Below are 27,854 nucleotides of genomic sequence, written 5' to 3' on the forward strand. Positions count from 1 at the left end.
TAATGACGCAAGTCCCGACTCGGATTTCCTTGCTAGGGCGTCTCACATCACTGGAGGCGCCATTCATTTCCATCGTGAGAACAACCCAGTGGACTCAGCGAGTCCCAGCCTGATACGGAGTGTCACACACAAGAAGCGCTTCTTTGGACAGACTCATTGGATCAATGTCTTTCAAATGGTACGCACATCATTTTGCCCTTGCAGAGCCTTGGATGAGTGTAGGCTAAGAACACCGCTGACATCAACCTCCAGTTCAAAGGCATGTTTGTGATGAATGAGATACACAATCTGGAGACCAAATCCAACGTGTACCCGCTGCTCCTCAAATGCAAATCCCTCGGAAGGATCATCAAGGCCAATAGAACTCCCGCCTGGCCGACAATCCCAACAAGAGAGCTCCCCGAAAAGGAGGTTTGCGACAAGCTCATTGACTGCTACCTCGAGACAACTGAGAGTGTCTACAGAATCCTGCATCTCCCGACCTTCAAGAGGGACTACGAAGAGCTATGGGAGCCCGGAGCCTATCCAGACATGGCATTCATCGTCCTGGTCAAGCTAGTACTAGCCATGGGCGCAATGTCGTACGACGATGAATTCTCCTTGCGGCCCCTGGCGATCCGGTGGGTGTACGAAGCGCAGACGTGGGCAGCAGAACCCGAGTTCAAGGCTCGCCTGGGCATCCAATTCATTCAGACGCAGATCCTCCTCCTGCTTGCGCGGGAGCACGTCGGCGTCTCTGGCGACTCCGTCTGGGTGACTGCGGGCGAGCTGGTCAGGAGGGCCATGCACATGGGCCTGCATCGCGATCCGCACCACCTGCCCAAGCGGTCCCTCTTTGCAACCGAGATGCATCGGAGACTATGGAACACGATCATCGAGATGCTCCTGAGATCGAGCCTGACGTCTGGCGGCCCTCCGCTCATTTCCCTCGACGACTTTGACACGGAGCCTCCGGGCAATTTCGACGACGAGCAGCTCATGACTGAAGGCGCAGTCCAGAAGCCCGACAACGAATACACCAGCATGTCCATCGCAATCGCTCTACGACGCACCATCTCCGCTCGACTCACCGTCCTTCGCTTCCTCAACGACCTCAACTCATGCGGGACATACGAGCGGACCCTCGAACTCGACGCCGAACTCCGCTCAGCCTACAAAACCCTCTGCCAGACCCTCACGAGATTCAAGTCCCCTCCCGGCCAGGCATCCGTCCCCTCCGCGCTCGCCCTACGCATCGTCGACTTCGTCATGCAGCGATACATATCCGCCCTCCACACGCCCTACCTCATCCCCGCCCTCCGCCAAACCAAGTACGCCGTCTCCCGCAAGCTCGCCATCGAAGCCGCCCTCAAGACCTGGTCCGCCGTCTACCCTTCCTCGGCCATCATGGCGCCGCATCACCGCCGGGAAGACGACGCATCCGCGTTCCTCAACGGAGATGCCCTCTCGCGGCTTGCGTGCTGCGGGCCGGGCTTCTTCAGAATCGCCTCGCTGCAGGCGAGCTTGCTCATCTCCGCTGAGCTGGACAACCAGCTCAGAGAAGAGCAAGGGCTGGTGCCTTTGCCCTTTCGCGCAGATCTCATGTCCGTCATCCACGAGGCCAAGGAGTGGTGCCTTCGCTCCATCGAGGTGGGCGAGACCAACGTCAAGGGCTACCTCGTCAGCTCTGTCATACTCGCTCACCTAGAGGGCCTCATGCGCGGCCTCGATCCTCACGAACTACCCCCTTTGTTTCTCAAGGCTGCGGAGGAGTCGGTAGAGAAGAGCCTTGAGATATTGGAAGAGAAGGCCGGGCTGGGTCATGGGCAGGGTCGAGCGGTGGATGCTAGGGAGGAGATGGATATGGTGGGGATACGGCCACAGAGCCCCGATTGGGATTTCCTGGTAAGTTTTAAATATGGTCTATATCTTGTGGGTGTTATGATTGTGATGTAGCGTTGCTAACCTCGTCTTTTGCCGATTGGTTCACAGGTCTCGGATGCTTTATTTGCTTATAATGCTGGGATGGTAGAGCCCATGAACTGGATGTTTAGCGAAAACGTCCGATAAACGCCTATTGACTGACACTATATAGCCCATAGATAACTTTGTCACGATCAATAAAATTCTCAACTCTTATGATGTATATCAGTTACTATACATAAAACGAGCCATAGACGAAGATGCTAAACCAGATCCCTCTCGATTTCTCTTGTCATGATGGCCGCAAAGACCGTATGTAGCATTCTAGGGCAGAAATCGTCAACAACACAAATGGGCGGATGGTTTAGTGGTATAATTTTCCCTTAGCATCTTGCAACCTGGGAAAGGTCCGGGGTTCGATTCCCCGTTCGTCCAGTTGTTTTTCTTTTTGCACTTTTTCTCGATTATCTTATCCTTTTTTTTTTTTTTTAAACAAAACTCTCCTTTGTCTGTAGGAATTGTTTATGCCCCCTCTCTCCTATCTCCTCTTGCCTCTTCTTGCTTTTTACCTGTCATTCTAATACTCAAAGAACCTCCCGCAGCACCGGGTTTGTTGAGACAAGTCAGAACAGCGGAAGCTTCCTACAGACTACCTATCCCGCTGCTGAGATAAGCAAGTCTCATGGCCGTGAATCGCTCATACTTTGTACGGCATCACGAGTCTGCAGTAGAGCAACTCGACCCATTTTGCCATGTGTCTCGTATCATGTTATACCTGTATAGAGTAGAGCCTCGGACCTCATTGTTGCTCTGAAGGGGCAGACGACCCCTCACCGCTTCACGTCCATTCATTGCTCTGGAAACTGATCGTTCAGCAGTGTCAACAAGTTGGGACGCCTCGTCTAGCGCGAGCTTTGTCTCGATCCAGTTTCATGCCCCTATCGCGGAGTGTCTCTAGTATACATCGTTCATGTCCAACTCGGTTCGAGGTACGGAGTGTACGGTTTGAGTGAGCGAATTGCTGTAGATATGGCGACTCATGAGTCTTATTCTGCGTGTCCATGCAGGGTCTTGCGGAGCTAGTAGAAGACACACGTTGCTGAACCATGCTATGTACTCCTTTGGAGCCGGAGTTGTAGAACGAGAGCTCAGTTGTAAGTGCAATCAAGCCGAGCAAGAAAGGGTTCCTTGGGGGTTCGGACGAACTCTCAAGTCATTACGGCCTGGGTCCGTTGTTGGTACATACCGCAATTCTAACGAAGAGGACTCTTTCCGATAACAGCATTGGAAAAGTCCGCGTACCTGGCTGAAAGCTTTCGTAGACGGTTACCTACTCAACCTGCCCAGTGCATGTTCCTCGTCCTTCGGGGTCCCTTCATTGACAAGGATCCCGCGGAACAGGATGGTGGGGGAGGCGCAATGGCGGGGTGCTCGGGAAAAGCCTCCAAAAAGCTTGACCAGCCATAGCTCCGACCCAGCCAGGATGCCAGTCTAGCATCATTGAATCGATAGCCATTCGTATGTGTGCCCGCCTCTGCTCGTATGTATGCACCTGAAGTCATGCCACATTCAGCTGCTCAGGGATTACAGCATAAATCAAGCCAGGGCAGACACCCCCCTTGTGTCAATGGCCCTCGTCGGAGAATCTGTAGAGTGAGAAATGATGGCGCCTCTGGCCCCCCCTCCAACTCCGTCCTTCCCATGCGCCACTTTGAGAGGATATGACGTTCGCAATGCTCAAAATCAGGGGGAACAAGGACGGGTGGCCTCACGGCCTGTGAGCCATGGCCTGGGCCACAAAGGTGCCGAGCTTCTCCACGATTAGGGGGTGCTTGCCATGCAACTGTGTCCAGCCGGGCCTGCTTGCCAGCATCCAGCTGCTCTCTTGCGTGGGGACCCTTGGACCCCGTTTGCCACACTACGTATGTGCTGAGAGCCACCAATCGCGTTATCATAGTAGCTCTGGAGCTGTTGCGAGTCCGGATCATCAAGATGTGCGCAGGCTGGAGGGCGTCAGCGTGTCCACGCATGAAGCTCGCCCACGCCCCTTTCTCCACGCTGCTACGCCATCGAAACTTGCCAGAATAGCAACGCAGTAGCTTCGGGGGCGTACGAGTAGCTGTATGTATGTATGCGTGGCCAAGGGGCAGGTGGCTGTTTCGTAGATCACCGGGTGTCCTGAGAGGGTGAGGCCTCTAACCCCTCTTGAGGAGCGTGGCAGCTTGAAGCTTATAAATAGCCCTTTGTTCTCCCTCAGAAACCTTCCTCTTCTTCTCCCCTTCAAGCAAACACTCCTCACACAAACCACACACAACACTCAACTTCTCTTCATATTCACAATGGGTTGGTTCGACGGTACGTTGAGCTCTCCGGGAACGCCCATGATGTCATGTCCTAACAGTGATGCCAGACGACTCCGAGCAGGCTCAGGCCTACCAGCAGGTTACCGAGCGACCTCACGAAGCCCAGTGGTCTCACGAGCTCATCGGAGGTGCTGCCGCTTATGAGGCTGCCAAGGCCTACGAGGACCACGTTGCCGAGAACGGTAAGAAAAGCCTTCCGTTGACCTTTTGCCTCAACGATTCAGAATCTGACCTCCACTGCTTAGGCCACCCCGACGACCACGCCAAGGCCAAGGAGATCCTCGCCGGTGTCATTGGTGCCTTCGTCGACCGCGAGGTTGAGACCAAGGGCCTTGACTTCATCGATCGTGAGAGGGCCAAGCGCCATGCACAGGAGCAGGCCGAGGCACAGCTCAGCAACCAGTACGGAGACCGATGGTAAATACAGTCAGATAGAATAAAATCAAAAATATCGACGGTATTGTTCGAAGCCAATCGTTTTCATCGACACGTGTCTTGCTGCGGGGTTGTGAGAACCCCTCCATGAAGCTCTCCCATAATGCTCGTACTCGTAAGCATTGGTGTGTCCGTGAGTCGGCAAGATGATGCTATCTGCTGCACCTGTCTCGCAACTGGCCAGCTAGGGGGGCTCGTCAGCCAAGTTCCAGTCGCAGCGGAGAGGTACGTATCTGGCCATGGAGTGTGCCTGGTCGGTTGCGTGAATTGTGATTCAAGTTCTGTTGTAAACCAATCTCATCAGCCCCTGGGTCCCGGTGACGCTGGTGGTTGGCCAGCCGGAAGACGATTGCCGATTAGCTCCAAGACCATGCCGGCCGCTGCATGTAGAGTGGCTGAGAAAGCTTGCTTGCTGAAGAAAAGCTGGGCCAGGACCAGCTGGTGGATGAAACGCTCGAGCATTTGCAGCAGGAAAAGGGTCTCTCCATGCAGTCTTTAGCGGGGGTGCGTCGACCTGAGCCACAGCAGGTGGGCCGAGCCAGGCCTGCGAGCTTGCCGTGTATCCGGAGGAGCGCTGCGGAGGCACAGGCGAGGCACACCGCGTCTTGTCGAGAGCTCAGCGATGGTCGACAATCTGGTCTTTTCTGGGCCATAGTCGCGCCAGGCGCCGCAGCTAAGGTGGCCGGCTGGCATTGTTGGAGAGACGCTAATGGGAATAGCACTGGGCGAAAGAGGCCTCAGCTGTTCTGTGTTGTCACTGCCATTTGGTTTTGAGAGTCGTTCACGATAATCAGAAGACAAGGAACGCCTCTGAAGTTGACTGATACTGTTTGAGAGATGTTCAATCGCAGTTGTAGTTTGGAGATGATTGCTGTGCACCGGTGAGCCATGGCAGAAAGTCGCGCTCGCGGACTATCGTAAGTTCCGAAGGTCGGCGGTACGTGTGCTTCGTACCTACCTCTTTTGCCTCTATCGCTGGCCCTCATGCATGCATCGCGTCTATGACGATGAGACTACAGCTGGAGGCGGCGAATCATAGTGTAATAATGTCCCGTGTGTTCAATATTTAAGCTTATCCAGTCACTGGAGTCACAGTTTAAGCCTGAATAAAGGTAGAGAACAGGATGGAATGACGTCGAGATGCCTCTGGCAATCAACACCCGGTAGCTACCGTGATGTACTTAAGTTGGTTTCTTTAATATATCACCGAATCTCCTATGCCCTCTGTTAAAAATTATCCAAAGAATGGACAACCGGAGGCAATATTACACAATGGAGCTCTGCATCACCAGGAACTATATTCGTACAAACCGCTCTCAACGCACGCGTTTATATTGACTTGCTTCCTATTCTACGTACAGCATGCAAAAACTGGCTCAGACATCAAGTTGACCTCCACCAGAACACCATCACATTTCACCCCAATAACCATCCATGTCTATACGGCAATAGTAAAAAAGAAAGCTCCGTGACTTGCACATCTAAGCCAGCTTGATGCTCCAGTCATCCCCAACACGGGCCTTCACATGGGTCACAGTTGCAAATGCAGCCCTGTCCTTGTCGGCGGCGTGGTAGACCACCTGGGCAGCCCAGGCGCGTCCGTCTGATTCGATCTGCACCGCTTCTCGGTCCCATGAAGCAGGAGCGCCAACGATGATGATCTTGTCGATGTGGACATTCTGCATAGCCTTGAGCCACTTGCCGGGCTTGATCTTTCGAGTGTCTCGGCCTTCAGCATCGACTGAAGAAAGGACATCGTCCTTTAGGCTGAACTGGCGATGAATGTATTGACCATCCTGGTACTCGTAGCTATCGCCATCGTCCACGTACAGCTCTCCTTCGGCCTGGCCATCCTTGGAGACGGAGACGACAAGGGTATAGGGGTCGAAACGCATGAGAGAGCTCGAGCGGCGGGGAATATCGCGGCGAGGAATGATGTGGCCTCCTCGCATCAGGATAGGGATTCGGTCAATGGGGGCGTCAAATGTGACGTGCTTGCCCTGCTCGGTCTTCGCCACGTTGTACGTGTCGTATTCGTAGTAGACCTCGTCATCCGGAATCCAGATGTCAGCGCTGTACTTGTCTTTCTCTGCAACGGGCTTAACGAGCAAGCCAGTAGATGCCAGGAAGAACTGGTCATCAATCGCCAAGCCTCCCTCGGCAGACGGATGCGTCCAAAACATGGGGCGGAGGATAGGGCTACCATCTCGGTTCGCGTGGAAGAAGGCAGTGTACCAAGCGGGCAAGAGAGAGTATCGCAGCCGCAGCGCTGCAGTAACAATGGCAGTGTAAGGCTCGCCAAGCAGGTATGGTTCGCGGCGACGGGTGTCAATGTGAGCATGGGCGCGGAAGAATGGATAGAATGCAGCCGTCTGGTACCAACGGGCAAGCAGGTCCTTCTCAGGGTCTCCAAAGAACCCTGCGACGTCAGCGCCCGAGAACGGGAAACCAGAGATACCCTGGTTGATGAGCATGGTGACGGAAGTCTGCAGGTGGCCCCAGTCCGCCAGGTTGTCACCGGTCCACATAGCACCGAAGCGCTGGGATCCGGAGAAGAACGCTCGGGTCAGCACAAACGGACGTCGGTACTCGCCCTTCTTGCGGCTCTTCAGAGCTTCAAAGGTAGAGTGATGATACGTCATTCCGTTCAGGTTGTGGACATCTCGGTGCTCCCAGTTGTCCCAGTGGAGATTGTCCTTGGGCATGGTAGTCTCTGGCCCTTCAAAGACGGAAGGTTCGTTCATGTCGTTCCAGATAAAGGTGTTCTCCATTGTTCCCTTGAACTGATCGTATTTGTACAGACCCTTCCACCACTCACGGGCCTTGGGGTTGAAGCAGTCGATCCAGTTGGAATTGCCTGGCCAGCACGAGCCTTCGTATGCCTTGCCGTCCTTGTCATGAATGGCGAGGTCAAGAGCCAGGAGTTGCTCATTGATAGGATAGTTATCAACCCTCTTGATGTGAGGATCAATGATTGTCACCAGTTTTCTGCCGTGGCTGTCCAACTGTTTACCCATGGTGATGGGGTCGGTGAATGAGTGAGGATCCCAGGTGAAGTACTTGATCTCATCGGTGTATTCGATATCCAGCCAGATGACGTCGTACGGGATATGAGCCTTGTCAAACCTCCGATCAACGTCCTTGACGTCGTCTTCGGAGAAGTAATTCCATCGGCACTGGTGGTAGCCGAGGGCAAACTCTTGAGGCATAGCGGTTGTTCCCGTCAGCTCGCCATACTTCTTCGTAATGTCCTGGGGCGTGGGGCCCAAGAAGACAAAGAGATCGATGATACCGCTCTCGGAGATCCAGTGGGTCTGGGTGTTCTTTGGGGCACCGGAGGTCAGGCTCAGAGGGTTAGTACTGCCCTTGACCTTGGTGATATCAACCCACGTATCGGCGGCATTGAGCCACAAGAGACCGACGGACGAATCCTTTCGGTGAGCCTGCATGAAAGGGATGGAGCCGTAGAGGGTCATGGGGCTGTCAAGGATATACTCGAAGACGTCGGCGTTGTACATGCGATAGGGTTCTGCATAGTTGCCTTCGCCGCCTCGAGTCTCCTTGAGAGAAAGAGGTCCCGTATGCTCGGGAATACCATAGACGTGCTCGTATCCATGGAACGAGATGTCCAAGGCCACACTTTCGGGGCCACGTGGCTTGGTATCGGTATGTCCGTTAAACGTTTCGTCCCACCAAGTGCTTTCGTCCTCCTCGGTGTTTTCTTCTCCCTCTGGTCTCTCGACCTTTGGTCTCCAATGCTCAACATTGAGCAGGCCGCGTTCGTTGAGCTCGATGTGCGAGACACCGTCTCTCCGGAAATCAATCCTAAAGGGCGAGAGTCTGATGACGGCCTCAAAGTTGCCTTCGGGACCGTATTTGACATTGATTTGAGAGTCGTCCTGGTGGACAATCTCGGCTTTCAAAGCCGGCTCAAGGCCGCCAACAACGGACCAGTTCGCAGCCTCGTTGTAGCGTTCCTTTCTTGCGGCGCTGCCGTGCCTCAGCTCAATGTCCTTGTTTTGCCTCCTCTCTTCGTCAATGGTGAGGCGAGCAACACCCGATTCGAGGAATGAGATTGTGACTGGCAGTCGGACAGTGTCGCCGGCGGCATTGATCGTTTTGAGGATAACACCCTGAATCTTTCCGTCTTCCAACGAGGGAGATTCGAAGACAGCCTTGTAGGGAGACACCCAGGTCGAGCTCTGGGAAGCCGCAAGGTCGGCCAATGCACGGTTTCGGTTGCAGAAGCCGGCCTGGTGGCACTTTTTGAACTCGTGTTCCTTGACGGCCACTAGAAGGTTTCAATGTCAGCAAGATGCTTCCAAAGCCGCGATGTGTTCATGATGCATACAGGCAGGCCCGATCAGGCACAGAATGGCACCTAAAAGGCTGAAGAGTGCCGTCCACTTCCAGGACAGCCCCATCGTCGACCTCATGACGAGGGCGAGGTTGGGTAGGTAAACGAATCAACAAGCGTGGTGTAGGAGTCGCTGTTTAGATTGCAGGCAATGGCAAGCCACATGGGTTTCGGACAGATTCAGTAGTCCGCAGCCTCGCCCAGACAGCCCGCTGAGGCTATTTGATAATGCTGGTGATAGAATCCCTTCCAGAGGCGTATCCGACACCGATTGGAAAGGGAATCGTGGAGTGCGGTTGCAAGTGAGCTGTCCGTTTCGACCTCCTCGACAGCTCCCGATCGGGTTTGGCGCCCAAATTACTAGACACGTTCCCGCACCAGACCCGACCGCCAAGCTTGGAGGGGTCAGTCCCTCTAGGTGCATTTAATTCAACAATGCGATTTAATATCGCTTTATGCGCATTTTATCTGGGTAGCGGGTAGGAGTTCGAGATTGCTTTTGACACTGTACCATCACGTCTCTATCAGCCATCAACAACCCAATAGTATCTTGTCCTGGACTTGAGGCTTAACTTGGCTCATGCATTGGATGCAGTAAAGAGGTGCATCTTTACTATCTTGATGAATCCCCTATGATATGGCGGTCTCGGGGAGACAAGTCAGCAGTCACACGGATCCCATCGCTTCCTCGCAAAAGCTGCCACGCTCCGCACTGTACAGCCAGCCAGCTGTCACTCTCAAGGTTCCCAAGCCAAGCCAAAAGGCTCTCGCTTTGCACCCGAATCGACTCCGTCCACAGCGCCAGAGCCAGCAAATCATCATGCCTGAACCCCGCCACGAGGACCCCGCTTCAAGCCCAAAGTCCACTCAGGAGACGCCGCAGCGAAAGCAAAAGCAGCCCGGGCACCAGCAGAGCAACCCGCTGCTGAGGTGGACTCCGGTAACCCTCCCCCCACCAGTTTTCCTCGTCCCGCTACTACTACTACTTCTCGCCGCCTTTTACCTTCTTCTTCCTTCTTCTCCTCCTTCTCAGGTCCAACAAAGTTGTCAATCTCCTCAGCATCTTCCATCCGTTCAAGCATCTCATAACCCTCTTTCTCCAACCCCTCCAGAACCAGTCGCCATGGCTTCCACCGAGCAGACGTGAGATACACCCCGCCATCTTACCCCTCCATCGCCGGGATGGAATTTTTCGTCGCGGTAGTCTAACTCGCTCGATAGCTTCATTGCCATCAAGCCCGATGGTGTCCAGGTAAGCTTCACATGATATTTCTTGTTTCATTTTTCTAGAGCTCCAGTTCTGACTTTCCCTACAGCGTGGCCTGATCGGCCCCATCATCACCCGCTTCGAGAGCCGAGGGTAAGAGATTTCGACCGAACCCTCCATACGATGTCCAGACATTGACAAGGAGATAGCTTCAAGCTGGTTGCCATCAAGCTCACCACCCCCGGCAAGGACCACCTCGAGGCTCACTGTTCGTCACTCAATCCGGATCCAAGCTATGGCTGTACTCTTTTGCTGACCCCTTCTCTAGACGCCGACCTCAAGGGCAAGCCCTTCTTCAACGGCCTCATTGAGTGTAAGGATTCGGTCAATGCGCGAGTAGCACAGGCCCCAAGCTGACTTTTCTCCTTAGACATGAACTCTGGCCCCATCTGCGCCATGATCTGGGAGGGCCGTGATGCCGTCAAGACCGGCCGCAGTATGTTCCCCCGCCGAGATTACCCTCCAGATCGTTGTAGCTAATCCTCTCATTCAGCCATCCTCGGTGCCACCAACCCCCTTGCCTCCGCCCCTGGCACCATCCGTGGTGACTACGCCATCGACGTCGGCCGCAACGTCTGCCACGGCTCCGACTCTGTCGAGAACGCCAAGAAGGAGATTGCCCTCTGGTTCAAGGATGGCGAGGCTGTCAACTGGAAGTCTGCTCAGTTCGACTGGGTCTACGAGAAGGCTTAAGCGTTTCATTATGACGAAGCTCTGAAGCAGCTATGAAGCTGTACCAACTCGTACCTTTGTATAACTTGCGTCAGGCTAGACAAAATGAAATCTTAAAAGGCAAAAAGACCAAAACAAGCTTTGCTAAACTCGATTCCCTTCGCTTGCTTCTTATGTTTTCCGAGCCAGTGAAGGCTTGAATCTAATGAGTATCTTTGCGAACCACGGCGTAGCCCAGACACTGCCGATAATCCGAAGAGGCAGGAGAGCTTTCGTTATGGCATATGCCAAGGCGACCTCGACGAGGATCCCGTACTTTTGCTCTCCATTTTTCCACCGCTGCACAGCGTCCTCCACATGCGCGTCCTGGGCAGACGTGCCGCTGTCCTCCTGCCCAAAGCCAAACCAGCCCTTGCGCTTGAAGTACCTCTCGAACCTCTCGACTCCCGCCTGGACGTATTCGCCAAAGTGCTCCGTCGCATAAGATATCGGCAAGTAAGTGGTGTAGTGAAACAGGGCAAAGAGCCCGAGCAGAGGCACAATCGCCGTGATCTCGTGGAGAATCATGAACGAAACGACATGCGAAACAGGGGCGTCGCGGAGGCCGCTTGTGTACTTTCGTAGATACGGCAGGCGGTCGAGACGCGAGATGATGCTGCTGGCCTTTGTGGACTGGGGGCGGGCTGGCGGTCGCATGTGGAGCGCATGAGGGCGTGATCGCAGTGTCGGGCGCCAATTGAAGAAGATGCGGGAGGGAGGCATGGTGTCTGAGGGGGAGGAGGCCTGGGGTATGAACGGCAGATGCAGGCGTGGTGGAGGAGAATTATTTGGGTGCTGAAGCTCGTTATCGACGTGGGTTTCTGCGCTGACTAACCTCGTCGCTACCCAAGCTTGAGGTGGACAAAAACCATGTAAGCTGGTGTCCATCGTCCATCTGTGTCGATGTGCTACAGCGCTTCCAGGTGTCTCGGTCAGGGCTCTCTTCAGAATGAATGACGCTCGTCCATATTGAATTCAGTATAATGAAATACTTCTAACTCAATCTTTTCGCTATGATGGCCCAAGAAAACCGAGAACGCCTCCTTGTTTCGTTACTGAGTGTCCCGTCCAGCGGTATCAGCACCATGTCAAAGCACACCAAACCCATCAATTCCGAATGCTCCTGAACCTGTACCAAACCTTCGAAATCCAAACCCGAAAAGACATCAAACTCCAATATGATTTGTAGCCGTAATATTCATAGTGCTCATAACGTCATAATGGTAGGTCGACTGTTCAAAGTCTCTGCCACCTCAGTCAGTCTCATTTGACATCAAACCTAGCAGGCCACGCCTGACTTACCGCTCAACACATGCTTCAGGCAGTCATCATTCGAGAAGCGGAACATTGTCGTTGTACAAGTCGTGATTTTGACCAAGCTTCGGCTCTCCAGCAATTTTCTTATATGGTGCGCCTCTGTTGCTGATTCTGGTGTATAAGCTCGTGCTTTTCCCGCCGGCAGTCTTGATCCATTGAAAGCAAGCACTGAGCCTTTGCGCCATGTCGTTGCGTGTGATGGTGGTGTAAAATTCAGACTCGACGAAGATTGGAATCTCCGTGTGTATGATCTGAGCAATTGGGTGATTGTGATATCAGTCGCTTGTTTACCAAGTTGTAGGTTGACTGACGAACACTAGGATATAAATACAACGATCCCTACCAGCAGGAGGGAGTCATAAGGTAAGTATCAATTGTCAGGTACAAACAACGCAACAACAGCGTCAATGTGCATCAAAAGACACCCCTCGCATTCTTCACAGCCCCTGAAGAGGCCTGGTCGGGCTCTGCAGTTTGCCCCAATGTTTGCCCACCTCGGTCATACATGTCGAGCTTCAGTTTTGGTTCGCCATCCGAATCTGAAACGAGAAACATGCCGGGGCTCCCAGGCGCTTCTACACTGATTCGCCCTGCAAGTGCCGGTCGCATTGGCGGAGGCTTCTGGCCAATCAATGCTGCTGACGGTGCAGACCGCGACAAATGCCGTTCGATGATCATGAGCTCGCCTCGAGATGTTGAAACGCAAATCGCGCAATGTCTCTCTCTGAGCCTTCCTGCAGGTCGGAGAAATACGAGGGCGTAAGCTACCTATGCATCGTATTCGCAGGTACGGTGAGGACTCGGTAAGCTCAGGGATGTTACTCAAGGTATGCCACGGCGGCAAAGGACCACCGCTGCCGGTGACCTAGGCGCGCGGCATCGGAACAGCTGGCTACCTCATGACAGAGGAAGAGGAGGCAGTGTCCGCGCTTCATGTCAGGAGCCAAAATATACTCAGCCTTGTGTTGCCTCGAATGACGGGATCTCCCAGCATGCACCCACCCGCCCCGGAGGCCGCTTTAGTAGATGCCTCTTGTCGATGTCCAGGCCATGTGCCACCTTGTTGTTCTTCGAAGCGTTGAAGGCAACATTCTCGCCTGACGTTCTGTGGCCCCCGGGAACGGAGTGAATGTTGTTATACCTATGTAGTAAGATCGTAAAACATATTGAAGCCAATCTGCTTCGTCGACCAGGTCGATACGCAAAGCACAGACCGACTTTCAATATTCGCCACAACCGCATGGCCACTGTTCTCAAGCAAGCTCGACAAATGGCATGATGCATCTCTACGTACTACTATAGCAGTGGCAGTCCGCCTTTCAGAATTGGAAAGGGGAACTCCCTTATCGGTATGTTCTCAAAAGTCAGCCCTTGAATTGCCTACCGGTTCGATCCCGTGTTGCCCCCCAGGAAGCGTTGGCCATCCCATGTGTGATGGTACCTCCGTAACGTCTGTGATCGATCTAGTCGGCCTTTCAATTAGGTAGACATCTTCCAGCATCCTCTCGTGACATCAACATCATACCGTGAGCGGTGAAGTCTGCTCCAGCTGCCAGACCTGAGGTAGGTAATAGGTAGGTAGATAGGGTGTGTCTCTTTCCTTGTCTGGCAGCATCTTTGACCGCCTTCATTATGTAAAAACGCAATCTGGGAAGGCGTCACGATGCTGTCTCCGGCTCAGACAAGCACCTGCCAGCTCAACTTCAACGTCACCGGCACCGCCTAACCGCCTCAAGATACTCCTTCTCCTCACTCCAGTGCCTCTCTTGCCCCAATGGCTGGCGATGCTTCCTCAACAGCGTCCCAACAGGACGATCATGGCGGTCAAACAGAGTTTCTACGCTTGCGGCCTGTAGATGGTCATGAAGCCTCCATCTCTTGATCTCTCACCCTCGGCTTTTCTCTCTCTCTCTCTCTCTCTCTCTCTCTCTCTCCCCAAACCTCCCACTCGCTCTCTAGAAACCATACGCAGCAGATCTCCAGCCGATCCAGCCTCTTCAGATTGAACCTCCTCGTTCGTTGCCCGCTTTCACCTGTTGACGCGATTATCGAAAATGGCCATATTCAAGTTCGCTGCCGGCCTTGTCGGCGCCATTGGCCTTCTCAAAGTCGCCAATGCCCAGCAGTTTCGCAATGAGGACCTCATCCTCTGCGATTGCGGAATCGGAGACAACCCTGACCAGCCTGATTGGTCCACCTCTCGCCAGATGAACTGGTACCAGGACATCGTTTGGCCCAGTTCCGCCTACAAGTACCCTGACGCCCCCGATATGGCTGTCGAGATCCCTTTCAAAGAAGGCTGGTACCCCTGGGTTCCCTCTGGTGCAACTGCTACTATGCCTAACGGCGACGTCTGGACTGCGTACATCGAGGATGGTACTCCCGACGGCTTCAAGGCCGGAAGTGCCGTCACTACCAAAGACAGCGGTCAGATCCTCAACTGCTGGGCCTACCGTGGTCGACCCGTCAGTGCTGCCATCAACAAGACCGTCAATCACGATGCCATCTGCTGGAGTGCCTTTGTTTGCAACCGGGACAACTACCCGCCCCCTCGCCCTGAGGACATGGGCTCGCAGACTTCAACTCTCAGCACATCCCCTGCAGCCCCTTCTACTACCTTCTTCTCTCAGCCCCCGACCACAGTTACTTCTACCCCGAGCAAGGGTGGCCAACCTGTGCCAACCTCCCGACCCCATACTGGCCAGCTCGCTGTATATGCCACCGTCAGCCCTCGTTTCATCAATTGGCAAAGCACCTGGGAAGCATTTATCAATAACTTTGTTTGGGATCAGACTACTGGTAACTGCGTCGGCGGTCCTATCAAGGGACAGGGCTATACCATCAACGTTGAATGTGCGGGTGTCAAGGTTGACGAGGACACCCACATGACACTTTTGCTCATCAAGGCCCTCCGTGACGTCGGCCTCAAGAGTCTCTGGTTCAACCAGAACCCCGTCATCCCTGGAATCAACGGGACCGGGACCAACGTCACTGCCCCCAGCTGGGTGGTCATGCCGGAGGCTTTCACCGTCAGAGCCACAGATGCGTCGACTCGAAATGTCGTCGGCTATCTGTCATACAGCACCAAGTATGACGGGTTCCTCAGCGGCCCATGCTCGGCCTGCGAAACCGCCCGCTTCAATTCGGACTTTTTTGACCCCATCATCGCCGCGGTCCAGGGCAGTTACCCGGCGTACAACAACTTCACCATCGAAGCCCAGTGCAGCCCCTGGATGGCCTGCAACTAACAAGCATGCGCCGCTTGCCTTCATCTTCTTTTTGTAGCTTTCGGTATCTATATGTATCGACAAGTTAATGTGGTCTCACCTGCCGTCATTATCTATCCGTTGTTGAGGAGGATAAAGGCTCATCTTTACTCTACTTGCTCCATGCTATAGCTGTATTTATGCTGCTCAAATACAACCTCATTTTGTTCATTTCTGCTGTTTGTGCGGGCACTGACCGACATGTAACGCGATTACAGATGTGTGCTCTTTACCGCCCTCATGATTGTCTGTTTGTATGTGTCGTACTCTGTGAATAGTAGCCATGTGAAATTATGTCGCTCTAGGCGCTGATTCATGCATCTGAACCATCTGAATAGTAGTCGAACTGGCTGGGGACTTGAACTGGCTTGTCGCTGGGAGCATCAGGATCGGCCTCTACATCTAGCTCAGGTTTCGTTGACTCGTTGATAGGTGGAGGCCGGCTGCTTGTTATAGAGACATCGTTCCTCAAGACGGACGTCATCTGCCTCGCCCATTCCCAAGGCCTCTCGTGCCCACCTGGAAGACTGTTGAAGTACTCCCACCCCATAACCCCTCCGAAGCGCTCATGACGGCCCCGGAGCAAAGTCAGGACGGCGGAGAGAAATTCCCAGATCACAAAGCCACTGCCATTGGCCGGATTCGTCACCAGCCCGACGACGACCTTTTCGATGGGCCAGCCCTTGCGGATGATCATTTCGTACATGATGGGGTTGTTCATATCGCCCCAGCCACAGTAGAACTGAGCGTTGTACCACGCAATTTCGTGGCCGCGCATGACTTCCAAGGCTTCGTAGTCGAAGCCGCTGAGGTTGCTCCTGTGGTCGAGCAGGGCTGCGGCGACGGGGGCGAGGGTGATGAGGAAGCCCTTGCCGAAGTCGCTCCTCAGGCGATCAATGAGCTTGACGACGCCGCCGAGGGACATTTCCTCCTCGACGTCCAGGTCGAGGCCGTCGAGGCCGCGGGCGCGAATGACGTCGCGCAGAGGGCGATAGTAGCGCTCGAACTGCTCGTCGGAGGCGTCAAGGCGGGCGTAGGAGCCCTTTGCGGCGCCGCCGAGCATGGCGAGGACCTTGACGCCCGAGGCCTGCAGGATGCGCAGCTCGGCCCAGAGAGGGTCGAAGCGCGGGTGGTGAGGCGGGTGGTCGTTGAGGGTGATGTGGTGAGGGTCGTCGTTGAGGTGGATGGCGGCGAGGATGACGTGGGTCAGGGAGATGCCGGGCTGGGTGATGAGCGGGAGGAGGGAGATGTGCTTGCCGGCGGGGTCATGGTGGGTTTGGTAGTATGTGATGACTCGGGGGAGAGGGTTTGTTGCTTGTGGTGGTATTGGAGGCATTTGAGGAGGGGGAGCCTTGGGTTTTGAGGGAGCGATGGGTGAATGGAAGGGGGTTGCGAGATGGAGTTGAGAAGTGAGTATAGCTGAGATGGAGATGAAGTTGGTGGTGATTATGAGAGCTGCAGGTGGGGTGGCAGGACCCCGCTATGAATGGATGCTTCAAGTACATGAGACCGTACATATCACATGCATGTAGCTGACAAGGTCGCCTAGACGTTCAAAGGAAAGTTCTTAGAAAATGATGTATCGTCATGCATTATATAAAGATATCCCAAGTCTCTATGCCTATCTATTTCGCGACCAAGTTTGACCTCGAAAGTTCATCATACTCGATTTCCCGTCCATGGTATTACTTATTACTCAGACTCATCACGATATGACTGATCTTCCCTATATACTGGTAACCGCAAGACTGACATGCGAAATGGGAGAGAGTCTATTGTGTCGTCGCCCTGCCCCCCCAAATTCAAGCCTTATTCCGATTATTGTGTGCTTCATCATTGAGCGCCTCAGTCTCCCGGACTGTGCTGCCCAGGCATCTCCCAGGGTGCCATCCAGCAAAAAGGAGTACCGCCGCCGCTACAGGCGCAAACTCCAAACAAGCAAAGTAAATCTCGTTGGTCTGTATGGAACCATTCAAACCCTGAGCCGTCTCCGCAAGCCGAAAGACTGTTCGCAGATACACCAAGATCGTGGCGGCGGAGAAGACAAGCGCAAAAGCAGTGAGGCGACGCTCTTGAACAGCCCGTCTGGCACGCACCAAGAAACTTCCCGCGACGGCAATGAAGACGCCGATGGAGAAGACTTGGTAGGATAGACCGCCCAGGAGAATGTCGTTGGCAAACGTTGGGTCCTTGCGGTTGGATTCTTGGACGCCGATGAGGGCTGCGCCGGCGACCTGGGTGATTGTGGATATAACGTCTGACAGAATAAAGAACCATAGAATGAATTTGGGCGAGAGAAGAGAATACTTGGATCCCAGCCAAGAGATGAGGGCCGATAAGATGGTGTAGATTCCAGCAGCGAGGAAGACGGGCGCGGTGACGATGAAGAAGTAATTGATGATGAAGTAGTTCAAGTTGTAGGGATCCTTCTTCGCCGAGAGCGAGCGCGCAATGTACCCGACGATTTCAAAGGCGAGGCCGACGGAAAAGGGGATAAACCACCAGCTTCTGTAGCGGATGGTCTGACCGAGATGGATCGCTAGCATAAGAAAGAACCAGGCGGCTGCAAATACGGCGAGGGCAAAAGACGGCGTGTAGCCGTAGATGATGATGGGGACATCATCTTTGCCGTTGGGGTTTGGGAAGTTTGGGTCGATGTAGCCGCCAGCTGAGATTGTGGTATCAGCTCCCTGTCATATAGAGACAAATAATGGGATTGAGAAAGTGGAAGCGACTTACAAGGTCTTTCATTGTCACTCATCATGTAGCTGGACGAGTTTGGTGTTGCAACAGCTCAGGGGAGGCGTGATGGTAGCAACTGGTACGAAATTGTCTTCGACAACACAAATGCTATATTCTTTCTCCTCAGCACCACATGCTAGACATACTGCAAGTACAGAGAATGGCAATGCTGTTCAAGCCCAAAGCGTCATTGATTCAGGAGACGGAGCCATTTATATCTGCTTCAGCCACAAACCACCTTTGGTTAGCTTGCAAGCTGGACAAACAGCCGTCGACCAGGCATTGTTCCTGTAGCCGCAAGTTCAGATCCCTGCAGTAATACCTAGTAGTTGTGCGTTTCTACAACTACCTTACTAGGTCCCAGAAGCAGGAGACTGCAGATGCATCAATGACGGTGAATAGTTTGAGCTGCGCCATCGCAGAGTGTCATCCTGGCCTCGAGCGTACGTAATGAGCTGGGGGCTATCTGAACCCACAGTCGGGGGTGGCAGATCCAACATGTGCCGCGATCTAGCATCTGCGTATGCATGGCCTGGATCGCGGATTTTGGCCATCATCCGCGTTCAAGGCGCCTCTACGCCCAACCCAGTCTTGGCAGTGACAGATGGCTTGATAGCCAAAGCTATAATCGCTGAGAAAGAGCAATGCCAATACTGAATGAGTAATATTGAGAACTGAACTGTGATACTCAGAGCATCAGTGGACATAATGCCAACACTCGAGCATCAGGTCGGCGTCTATGACCGCATGCCGCTCCTACCTAGTGGAGCATCGCCGTCGGTAGTCGGCGCTCCACATCGCCGACAGGTGGTCTGAACATGCTTCAAAAGGCGGCGGCGTAGAATCAATTTCCGCTTGGGGCAATGCATGGCTGAGAGCTCGAGATTCTGGCTAAGCCTCAGTTCGAGGCTTTACGATAGGCAGGGAAGCTTCCAGTTCGTCGTGGTGGCTTCCAACAGATATGGCGAGCGCTAGGCCAGCTGGATTGTACTCGTACCTGGCAAAGAAAGAGTGCCCGATAGGTAAGAAGAAAACTTTGACTTTGATGATACAATTACCCCTATCAGCTGAGCTGGATTTTATGGAATCACATGTGCCCAATGGAAAGATTGTAGCGTATAGCAAGAGTTCAGATGTTGATAGTAGTTCGAGAGTAAGGTGCGTACCTAGTAGTACGCGTATGCAGCTTCAATAGCAGAGGAGTACTGTAGGTAAGGTACCTAGCAGAAGGGTCAGTGAGCAATGAGCGAGCTGCGAGAGCCAAGATTGGCCCCCACAGTATATGTACCTTAGGATTCCATTCCGAATTTTGCCGCGACTTTGCCGACTCAAGCTCACAACAACCTGCATGCTTCACTAAAAGCTCATGAGCTTCAAACGCCAAAAAACTCCTGGAACATCGCTACGGCGATGGCATCCAAGCGTTCTCTAGTGTCCCGAAACGGGCACCTCCGTCTTCTGACGGGGTCACAGCCTCCCGTTCTGGCATCAATATGCCCTTTCTGCTCCCTCTCACCAGCATCGCAAGCCAGGACCCGATCACGGCCAAATCTCAAGTCTCGACGATGGCAGTCGACCTCGGCAACTTCAGTGCGCGTCCCATCCAGCGCCCGAAATGAACTCGAACAAGCCCTTCTGGAGCTCGAGAAGAAAATCCCCGGCTTGATAAATCTCTCAAGGCTGCAATTGGCACTTCAGGGCCTGCGCCAGCCGCCGGGCCAGGAAGCCATAAGAGTCGCAGTCCTAGGAGTTTCCAACGGCTCGAGTGGTAGAGAAGCCGCAAGAAAGGTCCTCAAAGCGCTCATCGTGGATCCACTGGTTGACGAGCAGGAATGGGAGAAGAAGTTGGACGAGCACGACACCAGCAAGCCGTTGATTGTTCTGGTTGGATCCAGCCAAGGGAAAGTCACTCGCTTGGTGACATCCAAGAACTTGCCAGATGTGCTGGAAGTCTCCTCTGCGGAACTTAATGGGCTCAATCTGGAGCTTCTTCTGACTGGGGTGGAAGTGCCTGTCAATGGATCGGGCGTGGCCACTGTTCAAGCGCTTGAGGATGCGGTCCTGGCCCCGGCTATTGATGTGGCCTCTGCAGACGAGCATGGCGCCCCCGTACCAGCGCCTGTTCACCAAGCCCTCTTGGTGGCCGATGGGCTGACAGGAGCTGTCAGAATTGCTGGGTTGCCGATACTCGACAGCGGCGATGCCATCACTGCCGCTGTTGACCTCAAGGGGTTTTCAAGGGAGCAACTCGGGACCAACTTCACATTGATTGACACCTCGCTGGCGGAGGAGGCCGTCAAACTGTTTCGCCAAGGTCCCCAGAACGCCATGGAGTACGAGCATCGCTGGTCGACGAGCAACGTGGGCATGCTGGTTGCATGGCTCAAAGCCGGCCTAAAGGCCGCTGACGACGAAACGACTAAACCAGCTGTTCGAAAGCTCATTGCTTCCATCTTACAAGGCGCCCACTCCGCCATTGAGGCAGAGTCTACGAGCCATGAGTTGGCGCGCGAGTTGTCGGCTACCATGTCCAGCCCTGAACTGCGTGCCATGAACGAGATGCTCTCTGAATGGGCCCAGAGCGCGCACGCAGAGCTGCAGGAGCAGCTGGACTTGGCTTTCTCCGGCCGTCGCTGGAAGAAGTTGGGCTGGTGGAAGCTCTTTTGGCGCGTGGATGATGTTGCCATGCTGACAAACGAGATCTTGAGCCAGCGTTTCTTGCCCACTTCGGAACAAGAGCTCGTCTACCTTGCCGGACGTATTGCTCAACTTCAGGGCCAAGCTGGGCACTATTCTCAGCCCATTTCCTCTCGCGAGACAGGCTCCGATCGCCCTTCGGCTGGGTTTACCGAGAACGAACCAGTGATTCCGACGTCCCCTCGCTCACGTCTACCCAAGTGGCCAGGACACATTGCGTTTACGCGGCGGTATATCCAGAATGAGACTGTTCCTGCTCTTCAGTCACTGGCTCAACAACTGGTCGTCCAGTCTCTAGCCACATCATCCGTCACCTCATGTCTTGCAGCATTGCTCTACGTATCTTCGTTCTCATCGACGATATTCGAGGCCGGCGCTGTGGCAGCCCTCGGCATCGTGTACAGCCTCGGCCGAATGCAGAAGAAGTGGGAGACTGCTCGCGATTTCTGGGAAGGCGAGGTTCGCGAGGAAGGCCGCAAGGCCATTAGAGCGGCGGAGGAGAGCGCCGCCGGGGTCCTTGATGGAACTCAGCAGGACAAGAAGTTGGCTCAGAGACTCAAGGAGCTGGAAGATGCGAGTGAAGTGGTGGCCAAGGCGGAAGACGCGCTGGCTAGGCTGAAATAAAACGCTGCGGAAAATTGTACGAATACTGATGGTAACGGATCTTGTACGAGTATGGAAAAGGCGAACTGAGCCATATGCCACATGTATGTCTAGAAGATTGGCGCTAGATACAAAACTCAGGAGCATGAGCCTGGGTCAGTCGCGCCCATCCACGTAGCTTCAGGTTGTTATTCCTGACGGCCAGTCTGCCATGGTATCTTTGTCGCTTTCAACATCCGTCCACACAGCCTGATATTGCCCTGTTTCTTTTTCTTTCCCCTCTCACGTATCGAAAAGCACGTAAATCCTGTAAATCCTGAACGCCAAACCAATGTTCCCCCTTCAGCTGAACAACGCATAGTATTGCCCCTGCCACTCTTTCTCGTCGCCTCTTTGGAGAAAAAAAAGCCACCTCCAAGACGCGCGCGCCCCGTCCTTTACCGGCCGCGTCCACCGCTCGCACGGGCACGGCTCACCGTCGCACGACCTCTAGCCAAACCAACGCCTCTGCCTCGCACGTTGCGGCTACGGAACATGGGCGCGTTACGCAGCATGTCGGGAACGATGAAGAACCGCACGTGGGAGCCCCGGATGTAGACCTGGTCGAGATGGGAGACGCGGCCGTCGCGGGCGGTGACGGTGATGTCCTTGAGCTGGACGTTCATGTTGTCCTCGGCTGCGAGGTTGAGGATCAGTCAGTTTGAGGTTTCTCAACGCGCAGAATTTCAATGTTGCAAGAAGATTCTGAATTGAAGCTCGGGAGTGAAGGGGGAGAGGGCGAGGGGAGAGGTGTACCTTCGAGGAGCTTGCCGCGGTATGTTTGGCCCGACGTGATTTCGAGGGTGATGATGTGACCCTGTGCATATAGCGTGAGCTCTTCTATTCAATCTCACGAAACGAGACAGTGTGCAAGAATAAGGATCTGACGAACCTGTGCCTCATTGAGGAGCTTAATCGGGATGCCAATGGTGGAAGTCATTGTGGGAAATGTGACGGGGGGCGCAACTCTGGAGCTATGGATGGGATAGCTTGAAAAATGACCCTTACAGGAACCTCAAGCTTATGATGGCGGGCTGGTTGGTGTTGAAGGTCCGGCTGGAGGTTTGCCTTGCGGTGGCGGATTGTTTATCCGCTTTCCGGGCGCTGCGAGCTCTCGGTGAGGAGGTGCTAAAGTAGGTACGCTCCAGGTGATTACCGAAGAGGTGTGCTTCACCGAGGAAATTCCGCGTATAAGACTCCGTATCATTCAGATGCTACCCATGTACAAGTCGTGCACGACACCTTTTTTCGAAATTGCGGCAGATGTATTCCTTTATCCTGGAATACTTCCTATCAAGTCTATGTAAAAACAAAAATTACGCCGTGTCAGTTGGTGTCGCCGTAGCTGAGACCACCACTGTTGATGTTGATGTTGTTGTTGCCTGGGTATCACCCCCCTTCTTCTGCTTCTTGGATTTTCCTTCCAGCATCTTCCTCTTCTCCTCCTTGCGGGCCTGCTTGTCAAGGTTTCCAATCGTCTTCTTCTCGTTCCCGCATGGCCATTTCGCCATGGCCGCAGCCTCGGCTTCCTCATCCCACTCGCACGGCAGGATGGCAAAGACCAAATATGAAGTGTGCGTTTTGAGTTCGCTCTCCGGTCTGTGAACGAGCCGGCCCTGCATCCAAGGCTTCTCCATATCTTCCGCGGCTCCATTGGCTTTCGCAGGGTTCTCACGGCTGGGAGTCGAGTCCACATCCATCTCGCTGTCAACGCCATCCGCACCGGCCTGTAGCGCCTGCACTCTCTGAGTCTCCTTGTTCCTTTCAGCAAGACTTCGCAGCTTCGTGACAGCTTCCGCAACGTCGGCGGGGGAGGAGTTGTATCCCTTTTCAGTCGGATAATTTACTCCCACGCGCTCTCTTGATATGTTGATTTTCTGATTTGCAATCTCCACCATGTCCACATCCACCCAGCCTAGGGTCCTCAGCTCCGTGACAGTTCGCATGACTTGTTCTATGCAGGGTGAAAAAGTGCAGATGTACACGCTCTGCTTGGGATCCAGGGGCGACACCCAGCTGCCATCATCGTCATCGGACGCTTTGCCTCCCTTTTGGATTTTCCGCCTTGAAAGATGATGTAAAGCTTCCCAGGGAGCAGGCAGATCCAGAAACACGGCTGTTGCGTTTAGCGTCTCGCCGTTGACGTTGAAGCCGTCATTGTACACATTACGATGCGTCAGCGTAACGAGGTCATCGAGGCCGTGATGTCCAATCTCCACCTGCATTTTCTGGTATCGCGACTCGTTGAACTCGAAGCTGAAGACCTTGCCTCTTGTGTCGTCCGCGTCCCGTGGGTAACCGTTGTAGACCGCTCTGACGGAAGCGTGTGTGAAGCTTCCACTGCCAGCTCCAGCCTCAATGATTCTCGTTCCAGGCCTAGCCCGTATTCTGTGTAGGATGTAGCTGTAGTCGGGCGTGTACACGACTTGGGTTCTGTGAGGCAGACTGGTGGTCCACAGCTCCGGAGTCGGGCGCAGGACGTAGATGAAGCCGCTCGGTGCTGTCACAGCCTTCTTCACAGGCGCATTGGCAGCCGTTGAATCTTCGTCGTCGTCTTGGCTGGGTATCGGCGTGTCTTCGTCGGTGGCATCTCGTCTCCGTTTCTTGCCTCTTGAGCCTGTGTCGACATTCGACGCGCGCACCTGGGAGCCCCATGGCACATCGAGTAGTGTTGAGTGAGGATAGGATCCGAATCGCGTGTTTAATGTCGCTCCCTCGAGGTAGCCGTCGACTGCGCCAGTTGATTTTTCCAGAGTCAGCGGCAGGAAGTTGTCGCGCGATAAGCTGATAATGGCGAGCGTCCCGGCAGACGTCTTGTCGCCGGGCTCGAGGAATGGCGATGGCCGAGGCATGGTCAATCGTTTCTCTTGAATCCCAATCCAGCTCAATCAAGCAACTCCAGGCAGATGGGGGAAATGCGGCAAAGCAAACGCGGCCTGCCGACGAGACCTGCTTATTATCGGTATTATCACCAAGAGAAAAGTGAAGAGCATGAAAAAAAAATGCTTCCCCAGTCGGACTACGGTATTGGCTGGCGGTGATTTCCGCAGCGAACGGCGCCGTGCCCCGCCTCTATCTGGCCTCAACTGGTGGTCGGGTATTGTCGTTCCCGTCCCTTATTAGCGGCCGATTACAGGGAGGGGCAGGCCAGCTTCAGGGCATCAGGCACGCTAAAGGCAAAAATTGGCGGCATGGAGCCCAGATCATTGAGTTGCTTCCATCCATTCCTCGAGGCCAGGGAGGGGCACATCTGCAAGGATCTGGTGAGACTGAAAGAGTCACCCGCTGCTCGTCGTCAAAGGAAGCTTTGTGTGCGTGTGTGCGTGTGCGTGTGTTGTCTCAGTCGTGCTCTGACTCACCTTGTCGCGTCAGTGATGCGCCTTGATACAGTCTGTCCTCTCCAACCCTCGCTGCGAGCGCTCTGAATGCATCTCCTGCGCCTCGTCTCCCGAACCCGACCTCGACCCCAACTCCGATTCTGCGACGCCGCAGCAAAAAGCCACCTCTATCGACGATACTCGCTCTCGGCCATGGAGAACTTGAAGCTCCATAACTCGCTGAAGCCCGGCGCGCCGGTGCCGTTTGTCCCAATCAGGCCCGGAGAGGTGTCGTGGTACGCCTGCGGCCCGACTGTCTATGACAAGAGCCATCTGGGACATGCGCGCAACTATGTCTCGACGGACATCATCCGGCGCATTCTGCGTGACTACTTTGGCTTCAAGCTCAACTTTGTCATGAACATTACGGACATTGACGACAAGGTAGGGCCAATCGCCCGCGGCCGGGGTTCGAGCTGTGTCGGGCTGTCTGGAGGACTAACACCTCGCTAGATCATCATCAAGGCGCGAAGACAACGATTGCTCGAGATCGAGAAGAGCAAAAGCTACACCAAAGAAGAGCTCGTTAAGCTCACCCGCACCGCCTTCCAAGCTTATGCGGCCAGCAGCTTGCCATTGCTCGTCGAGGACGGAAACGACTTGGACGAGACGACGTACATTGCTCGACGAGACGCATCATACGGCAAAGTGCTCGCCGGGGGCACTTTGACGGGAGAGGGCAAGCCAGGCGATGCCGAGGCCAAGATCAAGATGCACATCAGCAACATGGATGCTGCAGCGGAGGCTCTCAAAGATGGCTCCATCTTCCCCGGCGCGGATGAGATATTCCTCCCTTACCTCGACTCGCTATACAAGGAAACTATCGACACCAGGGATCAGACCATGTTCACGGACCTGACTAAGAGCATGGAGGCTCTGTTCATGGCTGATATGGATGCGCTCAACGTCCTCAGGCCGGATCACATCACAAGGGTGACTGAGTACGTTCCCCAGATCGCCAAGTTTGTGGAGAGAATTGTGGAAAAGGGCTTTGCCTATGAGTCTGAGGGATCTGTCTATTTCGACATTGCTGCTTTCGAAAAGGCTGGCAACTCCTATGCGCGACTGCGACCCGAAAGCAAAAACGACAAGGCTCTCCAGGAGGAGGGCGAGGGTTCCCTGTCGAAGAACCTGGGAGGCAAGAAAGGCGCTGGTGACTTCGCCCTCTGGAAGAAGTCCAAGGCTGGAGAGCCTTTCTGGCCTAGTCCCTGGGGTGATGGAAGGCCGGGCTGGCACATTGAGTGCTCAGTGATGGCGTCCGATATCCTGGGCTCGCAGATGGATATTCACTCCGGAGGCATTGACCTCGCCTTCCCTCACCACGACAACGAGCTGGCCCAGAGCGAGGCTTACTTCTGCGAACACGGCAAGGGCGAGCATACTTGGGTGAATTACTTCCTTCACATGGGCCATCTCTCTATTTCCGGCTCCAAGATGTCCAAGTCGTTGAAGAACTTCCAGACTATCCAAGACGCATTGGCAACCAGCTATACACCGCGGAGCATGCGCATAGTGTTCTTGATGGGCAAATGGAACGATGGTGTCGAGATCTCACCAGACATGAGGGCCCAGGCTGACAACTGGGAGTCGACGATTAGCGTAAGTACAGACGACAGCAACAGGAAGTGCAATGAAACTGACGAGGCTGGGTACAGAACTTTTTCACCAACACCAAGTCATGGTTGGCTGAGGCAGGCATCGAAAGCGGCCTGAAGTCACTCGACATCAGCTCGGACAAGCCTGCCACAGGCCTCCTGGCCGAGCTCGAACAGGCCAAGAAAGACGTAGAGGCGGCGCTCACAAACTCGATTGATACCCCGCGAGCAATGCTTGTCATCCTGAAGCTGGTCAACACCACCAACAGCTATCTCAAAGACAACAAGGACACAAATCTCGCTGAGGTCGAGGCTATTGCTCGCTGGATCACCAAACTGGTCGGCATCTTTGGCCTTGACGCCAATGCCGAGCCTCCCTACGAAGGCCTTGGATGGGCATCCGTGATCTCCGAGAGCACAGACCCCGAGACCGCCGTCAAACCCTACGCTGCAGTCCTCGAGAAGGTCAAGTCGGACATTGCCGCCCTTTCGCTGTCCAACGAGGCCATCGCTGAGCTTCTTTCCAAAGACCCCACACCAGAGTTCCAGGCCATCGCTCAGGGAGGCTCTCGTGACATTGAGAAGCTGTCGCTGCCTTACTTGAGGGTGGTGTCTCAGATCCGTGACGAACTGCGTCGCACTGTCTCGTCATACGATCAACAGACCAAGAAGGCTATTTTGCAAATCACTGATCGAATCCGTGACCAAGACCTTACCAATCTCGGCGTTTACCTCGACGACCGGCCCGACAACCAACCATCGCTCATCAAGTTCGTACCGGCTGCGGAGCTCATCGCAGCTCGCGAGGAGAAGATTGCGCGAGAGGCCGAGAAGGCAAGGAAGAAGGAGGAGGCTAGACTTGCCAAGGAGAAGGCAGACCAAGAGGCTCGAGAAAAGGCAAAGGTTCCCCCAGAGGAGCTTTTCAAGAAGGATGAACGCTACAGCGCCTGGGACGAACAGGGCATTCCCACCAAGTTGAAGGATGGCAGCGATGTGCCCAAGAGTCAGCTCAAGACGCTCAAGAAGGCTTGGGAGAAGCAGAAGAAGATTCATGAGGATTTGAAAGCCAAGGGCGGTCTCTGATATGGCATGGTAGATAGCAGATAGACAAGATTAGCAGACATGGATGACGTTTGTTATGATTGCATCTGAGCTGGCTCGAGAGTGGCGTGGCAGAGGTGGC

General features: G+C 54.3%; 12 protein-coding genes across 12 annotated transcripts; 6 read left to right on the plus strand and 6 right to left on the minus strand.

The window, feature by feature from the left end:
• Positions 1-270: 270 nt before the first annotated feature.
• TRIREDRAFT_60558 (uncharacterized protein) lies at positions 271-1,935 on the plus strand (the record flags this gene model as incomplete). Its single annotated transcript, XM_006964429.1, has 1 exon — positions 271-1,935. The coding sequence occupies one exon, from the start codon at positions 271-273 to the stop codon at positions 1,933-1,935; it is 1,665 nt and encodes a 554-aa protein (XP_006964491.1).
• Positions 1,936-4,185: 2,250 nt separating this feature from the next.
• Positions 4,186-4,717, plus strand: TRIREDRAFT_121350 (uncharacterized protein). Its single transcript, XM_006964430.1, has 3 exons — positions 4,186-4,257; positions 4,313-4,447; positions 4,511-4,717. Exons 1-3 carry the CDS (start codon positions 4,242-4,244, stop codon positions 4,684-4,686), a joined length of 327 nt encoding a protein of 108 aa, XP_006964492.1. The 5' UTR covers positions 4,186-4,241; the 3' UTR covers positions 4,687-4,717.
• Positions 4,718-6,045: 1,328 nt separating this feature from the next.
• On the minus strand, positions 6,046-9,254 carry TRIREDRAFT_121351 (glycoside hydrolase family 31). The gene is made up of 2 exons (XM_006964615.1): positions 9,052-9,254; positions 6,046-8,991 (listed from the first exon to the last, which is right to left on the minus strand). The coding sequence occupies exons 1-2, from the start codon at positions 9,134-9,136 to the stop codon at positions 6,182-6,184; spliced, it is 2,895 nt and encodes a 964-aa protein (XP_006964677.1). The 5' UTR covers positions 9,137-9,254; the 3' UTR covers positions 6,046-6,181.
• Positions 9,255-9,940: 686 nt separating this feature from the next.
• Positions 9,941-11,127, plus strand: TRIREDRAFT_47221 (uncharacterized protein). The gene is made up of 7 exons (XM_006964367.1): positions 9,941-10,200; positions 10,279-10,309; positions 10,374-10,417; positions 10,474-10,532; positions 10,593-10,637; positions 10,695-10,760; positions 10,818-11,127. Exons 1-7 carry the CDS (start codon positions 10,181-10,183, stop codon positions 11,015-11,017), a joined length of 465 nt encoding a protein of 154 aa, XP_006964429.1. The 5' UTR covers positions 9,941-10,180; the 3' UTR covers positions 11,018-11,127.
• Positions 11,128-11,167: 40 nt separating this feature from the next.
• On the minus strand, positions 11,168-11,692 carry TRIREDRAFT_59936 (uncharacterized protein; the record flags this gene model as incomplete). Its single annotated transcript, XM_006964616.1, has 1 exon — positions 11,168-11,692. One exon carries the CDS (start codon positions 11,690-11,692, stop codon positions 11,168-11,170), a length of 525 nt encoding a protein of 174 aa, XP_006964678.1.
• A 2,714-nt stretch (positions 11,693-14,406) lies between these two features.
• Positions 14,407-15,600, plus strand: TRIREDRAFT_106353 (uncharacterized protein; the record flags this gene model as incomplete). Its single annotated transcript, XM_006964431.1, has 1 exon — positions 14,407-15,600. The coding sequence occupies one exon, from the start codon at positions 14,407-14,409 to the stop codon at positions 15,598-15,600; it is 1,194 nt and encodes a 397-aa protein (XP_006964493.1).
• Positions 15,601-15,801: 201 nt separating this feature from the next.
• On the minus strand, positions 15,802-16,979 carry chi18-rel2 (glycoside hydrolase family 18). Its single transcript, XM_006964617.1, has one exon. It carries the CDS (start codon positions 16,952-16,954, stop codon positions 15,932-15,934), a length of 1,023 nt encoding a protein of 340 aa, XP_006964679.1. The 5' UTR covers positions 16,955-16,979; the 3' UTR covers positions 15,802-15,931.
• A 441-nt stretch (positions 16,980-17,420) lies between these two features.
• Positions 17,421-18,379, minus strand: TRIREDRAFT_106356 (uncharacterized protein; the record flags this gene model as incomplete). The annotated part of the gene is made up of 2 exons (XM_006964618.1): positions 17,421-18,286; positions 18,358-18,379. 2 exons carry the CDS (start codon positions 18,377-18,379, stop codon positions 17,421-17,423), a joined length of 888 nt encoding a protein of 295 aa, XP_006964680.1.
• A 1,391-nt stretch (positions 18,380-19,770) lies between these two features.
• Positions 19,771-21,681, plus strand: TRIREDRAFT_106357 (uncharacterized protein; the record flags this gene model as incomplete). Its single annotated transcript, XM_006964432.1, has 1 exon — positions 19,771-21,681. One exon carries the CDS (start codon positions 19,771-19,773, stop codon positions 21,679-21,681), a length of 1,911 nt encoding a protein of 636 aa, XP_006964494.1.
• A 422-nt stretch (positions 21,682-22,103) lies between these two features.
• On the minus strand, positions 22,104-22,639 carry TRIREDRAFT_34079 (uncharacterized protein; the record flags this gene model as incomplete). The annotated part of the gene is made up of 3 exons (XM_006964354.1): positions 22,104-22,336; positions 22,456-22,516; positions 22,592-22,639. Coding segments are annotated over 3 exons (342 nt in total), but the record flags the coding sequence as incomplete, so codon positions are not given.
• Positions 22,640-23,015: 376 nt separating this feature from the next.
• Positions 23,016-24,551, minus strand: TRIREDRAFT_60338 (uncharacterized protein; the record flags this gene model as incomplete). Its single annotated transcript, XM_006964619.1, has 1 exon — positions 23,016-24,551. The coding sequence occupies one exon, from the start codon at positions 24,549-24,551 to the stop codon at positions 23,016-23,018; it is 1,536 nt and encodes a 511-aa protein (XP_006964681.1).
• Positions 24,552-25,229: 678 nt separating this feature from the next.
• On the plus strand, positions 25,230-27,754 carry TRIREDRAFT_60250 (uncharacterized protein; the record flags this gene model as incomplete). Its single annotated transcript, XM_006964433.1, has 3 exons — positions 25,230-25,460; positions 25,530-26,675; positions 26,732-27,754. The coding sequence occupies 3 exons, from the start codon at positions 25,230-25,232 to the stop codon at positions 27,752-27,754; spliced, it is 2,400 nt and encodes a 799-aa protein (XP_006964495.1).
• Positions 27,755-27,854: the final 100 nt, after the last annotated feature.

This window comes from Trichoderma reesei (assembly GCF_000167675.1).
Source record: "Trichoderma reesei QM6a unplaced genomic scaffold TRIREscaffold_7, whole genome shotgun sequence".
NCBI lineage: Eukaryota > Fungi > Ascomycota > Sordariomycetes > Hypocreales > Hypocreaceae > Trichoderma > Trichoderma reesei.

Bases quoted from the DNA above. Each gene is read 5' to 3' on its own strand.
- TRIREDRAFT_121350 (XM_006964430.1), top strand. The intron at 4,448-4,510 runs GTAAGAAAAGCC...TCCACTGCTTAG, and splicing joins GGACCACGTTGCCGAGAACG to GCCACCCCGACGACCACGCC.
- TRIREDRAFT_121351 (XM_006964615.1), bottom strand. From the start codon at position 9,136: ATGAGGTCGACGATGGGGCTGTCCTGGAAGTGGACGGCACTCTTCAGC. The intron at 8,992-9,051 runs GTATGCATCATG...GAAACCTTCTAG, and splicing joins GTGCCTGATCGGGCCTGCCT to TGGCCGTCAAGGAACACGAG.
- chi18-rel2 (XM_006964617.1), bottom strand. From the start codon at position 16,954: ATGCCTCCAATACCACCACAAGCAACAAACCCTCTCCCCCGAGTCATC.
- TRIREDRAFT_47221 (XM_006964367.1), top strand. From the start codon at position 10,181: ATGGCTTCCACCGAGCAGAC. The intron at 10,533-10,592 runs GTTCGTCACTCA...CCCCTTCTCTAG, and splicing joins GGACCACCTCGAGGCTCACT to ACGCCGACCTCAAGGGCAAG. The intron at 10,761-10,817 runs GTATGTTCCCCC...CCTCTCATTCAG, and splicing joins TGCCGTCAAGACCGGCCGCA to CCATCCTCGGTGCCACCAAC.